The sequence below is a fragment of the Petromyzon marinus genome, chromosome 58 (assembly GCF_048934315.1).
Source record: "Petromyzon marinus isolate PM22_M1 ecotype Great Lakes invasive population chromosome 58, UKy_Petmar_22M1.pri1.0, whole genome shotgun sequence".
NCBI classification, from domain to species: Eukaryota; Metazoa; Chordata; class Hyperoartia; order Petromyzontiformes; family Petromyzontidae; genus Petromyzon; species Petromyzon marinus.
Window position 1 is genome coordinate 9,942,444 of NC_133724.1, and position 17,479 is coordinate 9,959,922.

Here is a 17,479-nt window from a genome sequence, read left to right on the forward strand (position 1 = left end):
TTTTCAGGTCCGTACGGCGTACATCCGTTTCAATACGGGCAATAAAACATGTTTTGTCTATTTTTTCTGTTTCTCCTTTGTGATGGGACGTTATGAGATGAACACTGAGATTTATAAGGGCACGGGGGTGACCAATAAGGTCTCAATTGGTCTGTAATAAGGTCGGGCACTGATAAGGGATTGACAGGTATGACATCATCACCACCGTCACGTCACGTATGCAGGTCGAGAGCTTCTATCGCACAAGAGCTTTCGCACGGGTTGAAATAGGTCGTTAGGCCCCATGCGGGCCACCACAGCCACCAACTGCCCCGTATTTGCAACCCACGTGGGTTACCACCGGTGCCTTGGCTCCCGTACTCGCCGCACGTGGTCTCTCACAGCCCAGCGGGCACGAACTTGAGCTCGTTGTTGCTCACGCTCAGCCACGTCAGCGCCGTCAGCCCCTTGAACGCGTCGGAGGGGAGTTTGTTGAGAGTTATAATATACGAATGGGTTATATATATTTGTAAATATAGAGCATGTACAATAGTAATATATAATGTACTTAATGTGCATGTATAATGTACATTGTATACATTATACATGTGCATTGCACGTGAACATTACAGGACACACACACACCACCACATAATTGTGTTCACATTTTATTCCTGTGTTGAACTTTAGTTGAACGAAAGGTGTTTTAATTTAATGTTAATTGCTGTTTGTGCACTGTTTTTTTTTTCTTGAATGTTATTCACTTGGCTCTGTCTATTTGGTTATCTCGATTCAGATGTCTATTTGGTTATCTCTGCTCTTATTTATATGTGGTTGTTTTTGTTTGCTTCATTTTTGTGTTTGTCATTTTCGTCATTGCTTTTGTTATTTTGTTGACCCTGGTCACTCTTGCTAATGAGACTGTATCCCTGGTCTCTTCAGTTCTCGGCTGGTAACACAAGATCAACTTAAGCATCATAGAGATCACGCACAAATGTCAAATACAAGTGTGCAATTGAGACGTATCATGATCATTAAACAAACGCGTTCGCCAGTGGGGCCACGGAGATGTGTGATGATGACAAAGACAAAGATCCCCCGTATAACCGTTGGGGGCAAGTACCACAAGTTGGCACCTGTGAAGGCTGGAACGGCACACGAGGTGGGGGTGGTGACCAACACCATGACCGGTCGCATTTGTCTCCCCTGTGGCCATGTTTACACATTCCACTGGGTACTCATTTGAGGCTGAGTCGACTTCGGGGAGGCTCAGGACCGGTGAAAAAAATCGTCACTGGTGTTGGCCATGAGCGGTACTCGATCGGCTGGGTTCCTAGCACAATGCGTTAACTACTGTGCCACCACTCCCCACAATGTATGTATGTTGAACTCCTTTCGCACTGTACATAACCAACGATGACCCCCAAGTGCTGGACGTGCACGTGTTTATGAGCTGACACACAATGCACATTGGAAAGCCCTACGGTTGCGTGTCGTATTGCACTGCTGCCTGTTGGGACGGTTCACAATTGTCTCAACTCGTCGATTTGGTGGTCTAAATGACATCATTGCCACACGTTAATTTTTTTCTGATCTGGTGGGCTGGATCAGGCTGAGAGAATGTGTGCGCAGCTGTGTGTGTTGTTAAGCATATAAGTACTCATCACGTAGACCAGTAACGGACTATAGCACGTGTTTTATACACGATGGTCGCCCCCATTCAAACACTATCCAGGCTCAGTACCTGTGCTTTGCTTCTAGCACATTGCAGGTAATTTGGCCTCTCCGGTAATGTGCTGCGGTAGAGAATCTGACCCAGAGCAAGCACACCACGAGTTAAATTCCTGTCCCGGGTTCGACCCCAATCCATGGGAATCGCCAACAGCTGTGTAATGTGCGGGGTTTGCAAACAGCGGGTGCATTTGAGGGCGAGCAGGTTCCAAGCATCAAGACATGGAGTAGCCGCCAGAGAGGCGCCAGCAATTAGGGGGAGAAGCAGTAATTAAGCGGGTGCATTTGGGGACAGGCAGGTGCGAGCGCGGGAACACGGCGTAGACTCCAGAGAGGCGGGAGATGGAGATGATAAGAGAGAGAGCATGTGCAGGAGGCGCCGCTGAGGCGCCAGCTTAATGGGGGTAACTGAGGACCCTTAGTGAGGAGGGGGATTTAAGGTTGTGTGCGGAGCAACACGGCGTGGTTGTTGGTTGGAGCTGAAGAAATGAAGAAGTCAAGAGCCGGGGAGAAGAAGCCTGGGACCTCGCCCTACCACACCTCGTCCTCTCCAGCAGTGTTGGACGAGAGTGGAGGTGTGAGAGAAGAGTGACAAGCTAGCGGAGTATTAAGTGACAGGCTAGCAGAGTATTAAGTGACAGGCTAGCACAGTATTAAGTGACCGGCTAGCGGAATATAGAGTGACAGGCTAGCGGAGTATAGAGTGACAAGCTGGCAGAGTATTGAGAAAGGGAGTTCGGAGCAAGGGTGCGTTGTGTTAGTGTGAGGAGCATCCATACGGGATGTGAAGTAATAAAGTGACACAGGAGATAAGCTAAAAGTGTCCATGTGAATACACCACTACATTTGGTGCGAAGTGGTCAAGAACCTACTTCGCCATCATGTAAAAAGGCGGTTAAGAACAGGAACTTATGGTCGACTTCTCCAATGACGAAAACGACAGAATCATCGTTCTCGCCATGGCCCCCAACGCTGCGCATCAGCTGGTGGGCCCAGAGGACCGCCTGCCGCCGGTGCAAGAGGGAAAGCGCGGTGTGAGCCCGGTCTGCCCACCAACGGAGGGTTGGCGGAACGTCGCTGCCCATCTAAAGAGGATGAAGTCGGTGGTTACTTACCTGTTCAACATACTGATGATGGCAACCCAGGTGACGATTTCGGTGGTGGCGCTGGCAGATGTGCCAACTCTTCCCACCACTTCAACAATGGCAATCACGCAGGAAGCCACCGCCATTCCGCGAGCAGAAGCAGCTCCTGCCATTTCAGCGACTGTGCCAGATTTGACGACTACTTCGCCTGCTGTGCGGCCATCTCCGATGCGCCGGTTGCCTCCAATCCGTGGTTTCTCCGCGGCTGGGAGTGACTGGATGGCGTTCCGCCGTCGCTTTGAGGTGGCATATCATTTAGTGGACTGGTCTGCGGACGAGGTGCTACGGGCCTTGTAGACGGCCCTGTATGATGGTTCATTGACCGCCTTCTACTCCATCCCTGAGGCTGATGATTCTTCATTCACCGACACCTGCTCCATTATGGCAGCGATCTTTGACCCACCATCGAACATCCGCAGAAGATTCCTGTTCAGAAAACGGGGGGATACTGATACAGCCCTGGCATTCCGCAGCGCTCTCTTGGCCCTCAGACAAGCGGCCTACCCCTCCATGGATCGAGCAGCCCTCGACTTGCTCACCCTGGAGCGGCTCTTGGAGCTGGAAATGGAGCTGGGTGTTGTCCTCGCTATCGCCGCCGGCGACCTCACATCCCTCCAAGTTGCTCGAAATATGCAAGCTCACCTGAGCCTCAGAGGATGGCCTGCAGCGATGGAGTGCACTGATGAGAAAGGGGACTCAGAGCCCAGTGACGGCAGTTCGGCATATGCATCCTAGTATCAAGATTGACGGCGCGAAGAAATGTAAGGAGGCCAGCCGCCAGTCGAGTGGACACCAAGGAGTGGGCCGCCAACTGGGCCCTCTTTGCGGGCATGCTTTAACTGCAGTCGGACCGTGGTTCACCCAGGCCCCCTTCCAATCTCCAGCGCCAGCACCTCCTCTTCCCACAGACCAAAGGCTAGTCGCAACGCAACCATACACAGGGCCATTTCCCTCCCATCACTCATCCACAGCGCACCGGGCATTCGTTAACCTAGTTACTTTTCATCCCGTCGCATCGGAAGCTCGCCATGTTGGTTTGTTGGCTGCGGGTCCGCGGAACATTGAGCAGTGGTGTGCGTTGGCCTATCGAGTGGTCGGTGCAGCGGCGGGATTGTCGTATGTAATGGGCCTTGGTGCAGGTCCGGGTGTTGATCGATACAGGTGCCTCGGCCACCCTCATTTCGTTGCCTACTTTTCGTTCGTTGCTGGCATCACCTCGGCCTCTGAAGCAGGTTCATGGGCCATGTGTAGCGGTGAATGGGGGTAGTTTGGGGATAGTCGGTCGCATGATCAAGAAGTGGTAATGGACGGGCCTGTGTTGATTTCCAAAACTCTGGCAGTGTCCTGCTTGTTGGGCACGGGTTTTTTTTTATGCAAGATACCCCTCAAAATTATGGTGGACCAGGGTGTATTGAGATGTCATCGGGGCATCACCTGCATATTTTGAAATCCCCCACAACATATAAATCAGTCAATGCGGTTGTGCAGGCTACGGTTAGCCAGACAGTGCGTGTTCCGTCAGCCATGCAGATGCTTGTGCCATTGAGGTTGCGTAAAAGCTTGGCCCTGCTAAATCCGGAGGAGGGCATTCTCTTGACCCCCTCTAACATGGTATCGTGAACACCCTCCTTTGTGGGGGCACTGACTGTTGTCCCGGAAAACCGCGATCCCTTCATCTAAGAGGTTAATGCGGGCCATACGCCGGTAGTAATCCAAGCAGGCGCCCCTTATTTTAAGCTGCAATTATAACAATGCCCAGTGGAATCGCAATCGCAGGTCAAGGCCCAAAACGTCTAGCGGACAGCAAAAAACAGCACTATCCCAGGTGTTGGACATTTGATGTAACACGCACCTTGAATTGAGCAAGGTGATGAAAGCCAAGGTGAAAATTGACGAGTGGAGCAGATTTCAATGTCTGTCACTGTTTGAATTTTAATAAAATAAAATAAAACCACTTAATAACTGAGCCCTGATGTCCCAGAAATTGTATTGGTCTCCGCGCGATCGTAGATCGATGCTCAAGGGGAAGAGAAGGCCGAAGTGGATGGTGGGATGATACTGTCAGGGCAGATAAACTAAACTACTAAACTAGGTAAGGCCCAGAGTTATTTAACTATTTTTCAGAAGAAACCCGAATATCACAATGATAGCTTAATGAAGTGGCTCATCGCGTGTAAATGCATAGCAGCCAAATACTCTAAACGTGTGATGTTGATTCTAAATGTGGAGGGAAAAACCGGAGGATCCTGAAAAAAATCCACGCGACCACGGGTAGAGAAAAATGCAAACTCCAAATAAACAGCAGGCGTCAGGGTCGGGATTGAATCCGCAATCTCCTGCATACCAGGCGAGGGAATTAACATCTCGCCACCGCGGCACCCTCCTTCATCATAGAATATGAGCACAGCTCCTCACGAGTGTGGAGGCAGATCGATTCCCACTCACAGAGCAGCGAGCTCTGCAGGCACGCTGGGCTCGGGCACCTGTGGAGGGACTGAGTCTCTGCCGAAGCTTTGAAGCCATGGAGCAGTTCGTAAACATAAGGTGGAAACATTCATAACAAACATCTGATGACATCTACAACGAACATGTCTAGCAAACATGTATAACTAAGATGTATAGCAAACGTATATAACAAGCAGCTAATGACATGTATAACAAACATGTATAAGTATGAAACAATAATACATGTTACCCTTTGTGGCAATAATACAGGTGTTAAGATGTTCAAACACCAAATTGAAACCTTATGCAAGGAAACATATATATAAAACACATGTATAACAAACATCTGATGCCATGTAAAACAAACAAGTATAACACACATGTATAAGAAACATCTGATGACATGTATAACAAACATATTATGACATGTATAAGACATGTCGATAGCAAACACCTGCACGTAATCGCAATAAACTCAACATCTTCGTCAATAACTCCTGTGGCCTTTAAAACGAATGTCGGTATAAACAGGTGCCGTTTTTCGGGCAATGGCAGTTCTTTAAAGCACGTAAAATAGAACAGTTAATGATATCAATACACCATGCGACCTCTCTGGCCTCTGTGCTGTGAAGAAGGGCCAATGTTTACGTCACCTATTGTGTTTATTTTTATTAGAAGGCCGCAGTGCTATTGATGAATACGTTGAACTTTTTGTTGTCAGCATCGGAATTTTTATTTATACTAGAAGAGGAATCCGATGAGCTATGAAGCACTTTTTTTGACAGATGTGCAGAAGGGGCATGGGGTAAGAACGTTACAACAAATAATGCAAAAAATAGCGTTACGGAGTGCTAAAGTACAGGAAAGGCAAACAAATCACAATTTTTCTTGTGCACCTCTTTAAATGCAGAAGCAGCAGCATCAACAAAGTCATTATCAAACAATAATACTAATGTGCTGCGGTGTTTGAACTTCTTCACACCTGTTTTATTGCCATCAAGGGTAAAACTTGTTCTTACTTTTCAATGTGCTACCTTTTTGTCACGCCACTGGTTTATGAAGGCCTACCCAACCCGTGTCGGTTACGGGGATTGTTTGACCATACTTCATCACAACTGGTCAGTGCCGTATCGGTGACAGCAGAGTCCAGGAAGGGTTCATGTATCACGTGCCAATTGGTGCGAGCATTGTCTGCGAATCAAAAAATTGCATCGCCTGTTATAATGCAGTGCCGTAAACCCACCGTGCCACTGCTCCACCCCATGACTCTCCACAACTCTGGCTGTCGCCTGATGAGGCTGGTTGTAATTACTGCCGAAACGTAGTACTCGAATTGTCAATGTTGTGGGTTTACTCTCCAACACACCAGTGTGCTGAACTAGTAACTAATTGGCACGTTTTGTTTACGTGACAAACCATACTAATTGGTTGTGTCGGGTGGTGGCGGGTTTATCGACACATTTACACGATCTTATTAAAAAAAAACCCTCCTATGGATATTGGTCACTAATGCCTGTGTGTAAAATTTTGCTTCTGCGAGTAACAACACCCATTGAACCATATGCTCCAGATATTTATCTTCTAAATTTTTCGTGAATAAAACAACACATCATAATCATACCACGCATGCGCAGATTCAATATTTTTAGAAAAGCATTTTATTTTGTTGTTGCACAGCCATAGTAGCATTGAATAGCTTTACATTGGGATGGAGCATTATAACAGCATCATAATCCTTAAGTATTGGTGAATTGTGTCATACGTTTACATTACTTTTCCCGTTGGAGATAAAATTATCATTACTGGTTATGAACTGTGAATAACCGAAGCAATAACAGATATCCATTGTCTTTTATTTGAATTCATTAACCCCCATCCCCTCTGGTCTTCACACCTGATTGGCTCACAAGTGACAACATCACATTTACCGCCTCTATTTAAGACTGAAATAGAAGGATTCCTCCACAATTGTGGCTGTCGCCTAATCAGGCTGGTTGTAATTACCGGTGAAACGTCACGGTACTCAAATTGTAAACGTTGCAGTGGGTTTACTCTCCAACACACCGGTTAGTGCTAAACTAGAAACTAATTGGAACGTTTTGTTTATGTGACAAACCCTTACTATTTGGCTGTGTCAGGTGGTGGGCGGGTTAAACTACACATTTATATTCACGCAATCTAACCCAAAAAAACGTACATAGCCAAACGTGCTCATCTTATGTGTGCTCCGCAAACACGTGGAGCACAAATAATAATTACCTACATGAAGCGAATTCCAGCACAGCCATTAGTAAAGAAATACAAATGCTTTAAACGCAAGTGCTGCCAAAAGTTTTGTCTCCACTGTCACTGCAATGGGCTCACCTTTTCGAATAAAATCGGACAGTGACAGCGCATTGGCTCTGATTTGTTGTTGTGGGGCGGGGGGGGGTGAAGGATCCATCTCTGGTAACATTCCATCTCGGGTTTCTTTTTCCCAACCGTCACTGACGCACGTACGCAGGTGGTGCAACAACAACAGCAGCAAGCTCCATTAGGCATGTGTCACATCTGGAGCTGTAAAAACCGTAAAGCATGAGTCATTGGATACCTAAAAAGCAGTGAAGCGTGAGTCATCTAAGCTTGGAAAGCCATGAAGCACGAGACATCTGATACTGGAGCACGTTCCCGCCCTGCAAATGTCATGCCAAATCCACCACTGTGTTCATGCCTGTGAGCGCCAAAGGAATAAAAAACACAGCCCCGATGGACACCGCGATTACGGAATGGTGAACAGGGTAGGCTGCATCGTCACGAACGGGAACTTGTACGTGTTCGGAAGGCCCTCGTGTTTGATGTTGTCGAAAGGCGACCACGAAAACGCGGGCAGTTTTCCTTCCACCGTTGGCCCATTGACCGCAGACGTCATGAACTTCTTTGCCATCCTCATGTCCGCCACCTGCTTAGGCACGCAGCATCAACAAATGATAGAAGCCACCGCAGCTCTTCTTCTGCTTTCTCCGGACACGACAATGTCTGCATTTTAACACGTAGTAGGATGTCGCGACCAATATCATCCATAAGAGGTTGTTTTGGGTTAGATCGTGTAAATATAAATGTCGTTGAGCCCACCACCATCCGACACAGCCAAAACATGCCAATTCGTTACTATTTCAGCACACCGGTGAGATGGAGAGTAAACCGACTGCAACATTTACAATGCGAGTACTGTGACGTTTCGCAGGTAATTACAACAACCAGCTTTATCAGGCAACAGCCAGAATTGTGGAAAAATCCTCCTGTTCCCCATTTTACGCCAGGGCGAGTTTTACGTTCGGGTGCGGCGTGATTTCCATCTTCTGTCACCCCGGTGGGGAGAGCCGGCTCTGCAAGCAGCACGGCACGCAGAAAATCACGAGCAACGGCGGGCGGCGGTAGCTGAGAAATTCGTTCACGACCCGCCGCACGGACTCATACCTTGGTGTCATAGCAGCCCACGGGGCTCCCTGTGTTTGGCTGCAGGTCATCGCGGCAGCAGATGGTGTTGCAGGGGTTCCCGGACGTGTAGCGATCTGTCTTGTACCCTTCAGAAACAGCGATGCGGTGACGACCCCTTCAGTTGTGGAACTCATGAAGTCCAAACCTTGCTTGGACAAGTCGATTTAGACTGGCCGAGCTGCTCATAAAACAAAGATCCCCCCGTATAGCCTTCACAGACTAGTTGGGGCAAGCTCCGTTAGCGAGGTACTTATTAAGGCTGGCACAGCACATTATGGGATGGTTGGGCCAGCATCATGCCCAGCCACCTTTGTTTATTTCTTGGTGGTGTTCATACAATCACACCAGGTACTAATTTGAGGCTGAGTCTACCTAGGGGAGGCCCAGTAATGGTTCAGATAATCGTCACCCGTGTTGGCTGTGAGCGAGAATCGAGCTCGGGTCGCCGGGTTTATAGTCTTCCGCGAATGCTTTTACACGTGATTGTCGTACAGTTAGAGCACCAGATATGCAAGCATATCTGGTGATTGTCGTACAGTTAGAGCACCAGATATGCAAGCAAAATAATGAAAAAATGTTTGTCAATTTGATATATTTGTGAGTGGACGTCATCCCCACATAGGCACAGAGCCACGTGACAGCCTCCCCCTCTGGCACGTACAGGACAACAACAACAACCAGTCTGCCCGACAGGATGCTAATTGCTACACTACCGCTCATTGGCACACGAGATCATGCATCATCCTTTCGACAATCATTTTTTTCGCGGCAGGTAAAATACCTTCCGCCTTGTGTAGGGAACGGGATGGGGGGTTCAAGGGTTGTGAGCGCTGCCCCACTTTCTCAAAACGCCCAGCAGAGATCAGGGACTGCCCAGGGTGGTTGTGACGAGGTAATACAGGGTGTCCAAAAATTAATGTACCAAAAATAAAGTTTTATTGTTTTTCCAGATAGTAACAGAAATTGTATATGAATATATGCATTAGACTCGTACGTTTTAGTTTGTTGTGAATGTCTATTGATTTTGTTTCAGGAGGAACGCCATTTTCGGATATAATGACAAATCCACCCGTTCACCCGACAACACCATTATATTTTCTGTTATCTCTGGGGGGGGGGGGGGGTATTCAAGTAAAGTCTTACACTAGCAAACCTAGGGACCTTGAAGAACGTGAACATCGTATTGTTGATGCTGCTGTGTCATTCATCCATCCCTACAGCTGTGTTTGAAAACATTTTATCAGATTTTGAACGCCAAATTAGATTGATTATAGTGAACGATGGGCGACATGTAGAAATGTATTAAAAATTCGCTATTATGTAATCAATACAATGAACATTTTAAATCATATAAAAACGTAGACGTCTCTTACGTGTATTCATATTAAATTTACAACAATTCAACGTGCTTTTTGGATTATTAATTTTCGGATACCCTGTACAACAAAACTGCATGACAGCAATCCCAAATTACTCGAGTGATACTGGCGAAATAATGAAGCTCATTGCAGTGTTATACACACATTCATACAAAGTAAATGTATTTAACGATATAACTAAGCAGACAATGTGCCTCCTTTGCGTATTTATCTCTCCACATAAAACTAGTTTTGTTGTTGCACATGCTCATGAGCCATACGGCCTTCTGAGGGTAAACATTTTCAGCAGCGTTGCTTTTTACACACGCAAACTGTGGACCGGTTTTGACGTTCAAGTGTCTCATCAGCAGAGTCGGCTTCATTCAAACAATGCTGGTGCCCAGACGTTTATGGGCAAACGCCCTTTTCTGGCAGATATCGGTCGTAGTTCAATGCACAACTATACTGATGACTTTTGTGTAAATATATATAATGGTTCAATTAAAGCATTCGGCACAATATGTATCTCTAACCTCTTGATGGATATTTAACACGTAGGCTTTCGTGACCAATATTATCCATTAGAGGTGTTTTGGGTTAGATCGCGTGACTGTGTCGCTAAACCGGCCCACCACCCGACACGGCCAATTAGCAAGGTTTGTCACGAGGTTTAATGTGTGTAGACTACATTGGTATTTTATTGTTGTTTATCCAGAAAACACTCTTTCTCAAGAGGGTACTGCAAAAAAAATTTTCAATAGGGGTGATCGTTGCTGCGTGCGATCTCAACTGAGTCATTTGCAGGCAATGTCTCAGGGATTCAGATGTGTTGGGCAATACAACTGTGTATGTTTTTTTTTAATTAAGCAATGGGAGAAAAACAGAAAACCCACAGCAAACGCATACAAAACATACACGCTTCGCTCACAGGGGGAGAATGTACAGACTCCACTCACTCATTAGAACAGGGGGAGAATGTATAGACTCCACTCACTCACTAGAACAGGGGGAGAACGTACCGACTCCACTCACTCACACTGCTGAAGAGGGAGAGAAAACATAGAAACTCCACTCACTCACTCTCCCTGTATAACAGGGGCAGAACATACACACGTCACAGAGAAAGCTGCTCTGAGTGGGCAATCAAAGATAGTCCCTTCTTGCTGTAAGGCACGTGTGTCAACCTCTTCGCCACCACCCTGCTGCCCAAAGTGTGGTGTGAGAGTGAGTTGTAAACAAAACAACTGAGTTTTGTATAAAGTTATGCAGTACCGTTGTACCGCAGCACTGCCTTTAGAGACTCCACGTTCCTAATCTTGCTCTGATCCCGACGGAAAATCTTGGCGCGCGATGACAGCTGATGGGAGTATTCGTTCCCCATATAGTCATTCAGCCTCTGGTATCCGCCCAGCTCGTATATGGACCTGTAGAACGGGATGTTGTAGGAAGCCCAGTACCCTGTTGTGCGGTGAGACAAAAGACAGGGCGCCTGCCGTTGGTGTATTCACAAAACCAGAGGCAGCTTCTGCGTGGATTAAACGTCACAAAAAGGACTGCAGAGCTTGGGCAATCGTTGGCCGCCAGCTCATCGCGTGGCTGCTGCCTTTCTCGTTTATCTGTGATTCCTCCTCCTGGCACCTCGAGTCGTCCTCTCTCTCTGAGAGTGAGTAAACACTTTTGCGGCAGCTTCGCTTTACAAATTGACATTAGTTAAGTTATGATAACAAACTGAACAAAAGCAATGATCAGATATAAGAGATGAGCCACGGCTAAAAATCAGGTAGGACCCAGCTGATGGCCCTTCGCCACCAGGCAGGTAACGCCACAGACTCATTACCGCACCTCCGATCAGGGGCGTAACTACCTATTTAAACGGCGGGGGGGGGGGGGCTATGCAAGACTCACTTTTACTGAAATAGCTAAGGATGTTTTACCCGTATACATTAACATGTAGGCTATAATTATATATTTTTTCTAGTTGCACCGTATATTGGGTTTAGAGGAAGACAGACTCACAGTGACAGTGTTAATACGATTTCAAGGAACAATACTCACAATTACGTTATCGTGCGTGTTGCTTTCACGCCGACCCCATTGCACTAGGGTAACCTCAAAGGGCAACTTTCTGCTGCTCTATTGATGCGGTAGCCAGATGCGTTAGTCGAGCTTGGTCCACGGTAGACCGCAGGAAATTATTAAATAATATTTGTTCTTGAAAATATTTTCTTAACATTGTTGCTACTCGTTTATCTGTTGATTCGGGGCCCCCTTGTGGCCGATTGAGCACCTATGCGTTGCATGACGCTGCCACAAACCCTCAACCAGAAGAACACCCCTGTCTCTGATTAGCACGGATGGCTACCAACAGTGCGAACTAACAATATATTTTATAAATATATAAAATATATTTGACCATTTCTGGTAATAAAAATAGGAGGTGTCAAGACGTTCCAACACCAAATAGATACATATTTCAAGGCATCAAGTTCGCATGAAACACGCGTACTTGTGGAAAAGTATGCAAACAAACATGCTCTGATAATATATGCATTGTTTTTTAAACTGATTAGCCTACACCAAAGCCAGTCTGGTGTAGTCACTATTGACGTTTGAACATCTTAACACCTGTTTTAGTGCCAGAAAGGGTAAAACATATTCTTATCGCTTCATCATTTTGGAACTGACAAAATGGTCCCACAGATAAGTTCAACATACAGACAAAAACAAAGATCCTCCGAATAGCCTAAATAGACTGTTTGGGCAAGTGCTGTCAGCGAGTATCATCTATGAAGGCCAGGGTTTGAGTGGTCAGCACCAATGAAGAAGCGCGAGACAACAGTGGTTTACTATATGGTTAATAGTTTAGGTTACATGGCCACAATCACAAACCTTAGCTTGTCTTTAATGTATCTCTATGCGTCTTTACAAGTCTCTGTGGGTCTATATGTGCCTTTATGTGTTTCTTCGTGTCTTTTTAGGTTTTCTATGTGGTCCGTAGTTCTGGGTTGTATGGCCACAGTCACACGGCTGTGGCTTCATCTTGAATTTTGCATTTATGAAGGCGATTTGCACACTGGCCTGTTGATGTTCTGATGCGGTCGACAGTTACACCGGTGTTTTCGCCAGTGGCGAGATGTTGACGACCTCGCCTAGTAACAGGAGGTCATGGGTTCGATCCCGATCTCGACCCTGACGCCTGATGTACATTTGGAGTTTGAATGCTCTCCCCGTGGTCGTGTGCATTTTTCTCAGGTTCTCCAGTTTTCCCTCCACATTTAGAAACATGCGTTTAGAGTATTTGGCTGTTATAAATTTCCACGTGATAAGCCACTTCGTGGAGCTAACATTTGTGATAGCCAGGTCGCTTCTGAAAAAGAGCGATATACTTTCACCGTTTATATTTTAGTTTTCAAGGAATGTCAAAGCCAGGTGTGACTGTATAAAGGGGGGGGGGGGGGTGGCAGTGGCATGTGCACTGCGCTATGAGTCCCGTTCACACGAGTTTGATTCTTGGCCATGGCTAATATCGGTGGTGGAACTATTTTTTTCAGACGAGCGACCCTCCGCGAGATGTAATGAGTCAGCCTCGTACTGGGAGAGAGTGTTTGTGTGTGTGTGGACATTTAAATACAGTACATTGTGTTCCGACTTACGAACCGTCTGACTTACGATCAGGCCTCAGGAAAGAATTATGTCCGTAAGTTCGAGGAATGCTTGTACATCGTTAACAGACACGCACAGCACTAACGAGAGTGGGTACCGTTCCGCAGGATGTCGGTTTGGTCAGCGGAGTGAACCAGCGTCGGCATCTGCTCCACCACGTACAGGGCACCATCATGAATGCCTACGCCCAGCTCAATTTTGTTCAGATTCAATATCATGTACTGGTTGTTGTAGGTTCCTGAGGATACACAACAGAGGGGAATATTTTGCAAGCGTCAGTAATCAAAGTGTGAATAACGGTCCCTGAGCAAGCACGGACAGGCAAGCTGGAAGGCAGCAAGCTAGCGCCGTCAACAAAATTACTCAGCTCTGCAGTCATCTACGTATCAAGAGGATTGGTCAGCCATAAATACCGCACCGAATCGCAAGGCTCTTTCTCACGAAGGGTCCCACCAAGTTTTCACAAGAGAGAGAGAGAGAGATGTTGCCGTGTGTGTGTAATCACACCCCAGTAATTTGCAGTGCATTTTTTTTTTTACATTTGGGATGTTTGGCTAATGCCAGTTAGATAGTGTGTAAAACTAAACTATAAACTAATTTTATTTCACCAGGTAAGGCCCATTGAGCTATAAAGCTTTTCTACAGAAGCAACTTGGCCACAAACGTTAGCTCAACGAAGTGGTTTATCACGTGGAAATTAATAGCAGCCAAATACTCTAAAAGCATGTTGATTCTAAATATGGACGGAAAAATCGGACTAGTAGAAAAATCCACGTGACCACAGTGAGATCATGCCAACTCCAAATATACAGGCATCACAGTCGGGATCGAACCCACGACCTCCTGTATACCAGGCGAGGTAGTTAACATCTCACCACCGGGGCGTCAGAGTGTGTGCTTTAGCTATGGGAGGGAAACCGGAGAACTGAGAGGAAATCCATGAACAACAGGGGGAAAGCACACAAACCCTGTACGGCAAGGTGTCCGATCTGGGAATCGAACCGATATGCTTCAGCAGGGAGTAGATAAGATTAGTATGCCCTTTGCTGTACGTGCCTTCTCCTGGAAATCCAAGGGAGTTTTGCAACAGTTGTCTGATCCACTCACTCTTCGCTGCCTACACAAGTGCTGGATGGCAGGCCGCATGGATTGCCACCACAGTCCAGCTAGATGACATCCAGCAAAACCCTGTCCTATAACAGCACATTTTTTATTCATTCGGTTACTAGTAATGCTACAAAATAATGTTTTTATCGGGCCCAGGCCACCATCAACCCGGCAACTGAACATCGACCAACGATCTCCTGGTCTCCAGAGCAATGACTCAATCGATCCAGACGCCTTTCTGCATCGAATTTGTATTTTTTTCCACCTATTCTGCATGGGTTCCCTCCAGGTTCTCTGGTTTTCTGTCATAACAAAGAAAAATAAAATATACTCACGATGTAACTGGTATTGGCAAGCATATCTCAATGCTGAACAATCACTTTGCAAATTACTCGAATTGGCTGTACCCGTAGTTGCTATTGCTACCCTGATGAAAAAAGAAAAGGCGTTACCCTTATTTGGCCACAATGTAGGTGTCAAGATGTCCCCGGAAGCATGAAGACATTCCCATTGGGCAACATTCATTTATAAGGCAATTGCCCAAAGATCTGCGATCTGTTGAACATATGTATTAGTGCAGTTACAAAATAAAAAAATAAAAATCAGCGACGCGTCCGCTTGTTTGTTCACGATTCCTAGATTTCGTACAGAACTTGGTTCAAAGCGTTTCATGTACCTGCTCTGAAGTTTTGGAACCAACTGGTTTATGTCTTTTCTGGGGATTACCACTCTGTCATCACTGTATTCTCTTCAACATATATTATTGAGGTCGAAACAATACAAATGCGAATGTACGCAAAATCATTTCGTTTTATTTACTTGAGACATTTTTTGATATTTTATTTCTTCTTTATTAAATCTTGCTGCCATGTCTGTCTGCTGGCCAAGTCGGATAATAAACTTCTGATTCTGATTCAAGCAGCACATATGCTTGTGGTACAACATGCATGCAAACAAACGTGCTTCGATAATACAATGTTCTTGAAACCGATTGGCCGACACCAGAGACAGCCTCCTTTATATTTGGCCTTGTCTCACCACAGGTGTTGAACCTAGAGAACGCCAACAAATGTGAACAGCACAAAATCAACGCATACATAAAAGAGATCAAAATAGCTCAGGTTGTGCAGTTTAGGATCCCCATAGATATTACCACCCTACTTGGAGAACATGGCATGACCCTCCTGACAAAAGAGTTTTGTGACTCGGTACGAGTATGCAGGATACACTGCTGAGGTGAAGAATGGAGATTTGTGGATGTGCCTAACAAGGACCTCATCAGTGATCCATCTGTACAGGTGCCTGGCTTCGACCTCCAAAGGCCCCAGTGGGTCAGTTGAACCGCATCTGGCGTTACCAAGGGGTGGTGTACGCCGCTTCTGAACCATTGATGGGGCGTACTACGACATGGCAGCCCGCTGTGTGAATGTGGAGAGCCAGGAGACCATGGCGCACCATCGACTCCAGCTGTTAAGTCCGTCACTGCGTGCCGGGAGAACTGGTTGGTGTTGCGCTGCACGTGCTGAAGGAGGAGCTGGCTTTCACATGGCTCTGTGGCTACGTGGGGCTGACATCCGCTCACAACATTTATAACATTGACAAGCATATTGTTTTTTTGCATATATGACGCTCTAACTGTATGACAGTCACGTGTAAAACGCATTACCCGAGTTGTGCTTGGCTAAGATTTCGCCCCACTGTTTGCCGTCGCGAGCAAGCACGTTGGCCGTGCGCACTCTCTGCCATGACAGCAGGGCCTGGGGCGTGATGTCATTGAAGAGGTTTTGGTTGTAGTTGACGATCGTTGTCTGGAGCATCACCAAGCCGCTGCTCAGCAGGTAATAGTCGTCGAGCGATGACAGGAAGCCTGCGGGGAAAGGGCACCAGCGGACGCAATACCCAGTGGGGGGGGGGTGGTTCGGGTTTACAAGGGACAGAATTCCAGGTGCTAAAAGAAGCGCCCTGCCATCGCGTCTGATAAATATAATCAGGGACACAGCCAGGGTGGCCTAGGCAACGTTGCTTCATGTTGTCTCCATTGGAGCATTTCACCTCCTGCTCACGTAAATGATACCACTACTACAACAACAAGGTAGACGATATTACGTTGTAATAAATGTAGCACTACAGTTAATCGATTAAATCAATAGAATATCGAAAAAAATAGTTTATTGTAATTAAGTAACCATTTAACATGTAGGCTGTCGCGACCAACATCATCCATAATAGAGGTTTTTGGGTGAGATCGCGTAAATATATAAATGTGTCGTTAAAACCCACCACCACCCGACACAGCCAACTAGTAAGGGTTGTCACGTAAACAGAACGTGCCAATTCGTCACTAGTACAGCACACCAGTGTGTTGGAGAGCCAAGCCACAACATTTACAAACTATGATCGCGGGGAGGCCACTCCAATATCTGCCCCGGTAACAGACCCTCAACCATCCCACATACGTCACTTAACCAGCAGAACAGTTCTGTTTTTTTCCCCAATCCTTTTTAAAATACTCAGTGGAAAAGATTTGCACGAGTCTTTGTTGGACGCAAGAATGCATGCACATGCGCGTGTGTG

General features: G+C 46.5%; 1 protein-coding gene across 1 annotated transcript in view; it reads right to left on the reverse strand.

The window, feature by feature from the left end:
• Nucleotides 1-6,940: 6,940 nt before the first annotated feature.
• The window catches only part of LOC116955157 (phospholipase B-like 1), a 29,305-nt gene continuing 18,766 nt past the window's right edge, over nt 6,941-17,479 (reverse strand). Inside the window, exons 7-11 of the mRNA XM_032976166.2 lie at nt 16,572-16,772; nt 13,896-14,036; nt 11,408-11,593; nt 8,757-8,863; nt 6,941-8,238 (exon numbers count right to left, since the gene is read on the reverse strand). Coding sequence (XP_032832057.1) covers nt 8,059-8,238; nt 8,757-8,863; nt 11,408-11,593; nt 13,896-14,036; nt 16,572-16,772 — 815 coding nt within the window. The 3' untranslated portion in view covers nt 6,941-8,058. The remainder of the gene's footprint in view (nt 8,239-8,756; nt 8,864-11,407; nt 11,594-13,895; nt 14,037-16,571; nt 16,773-17,479) is intronic.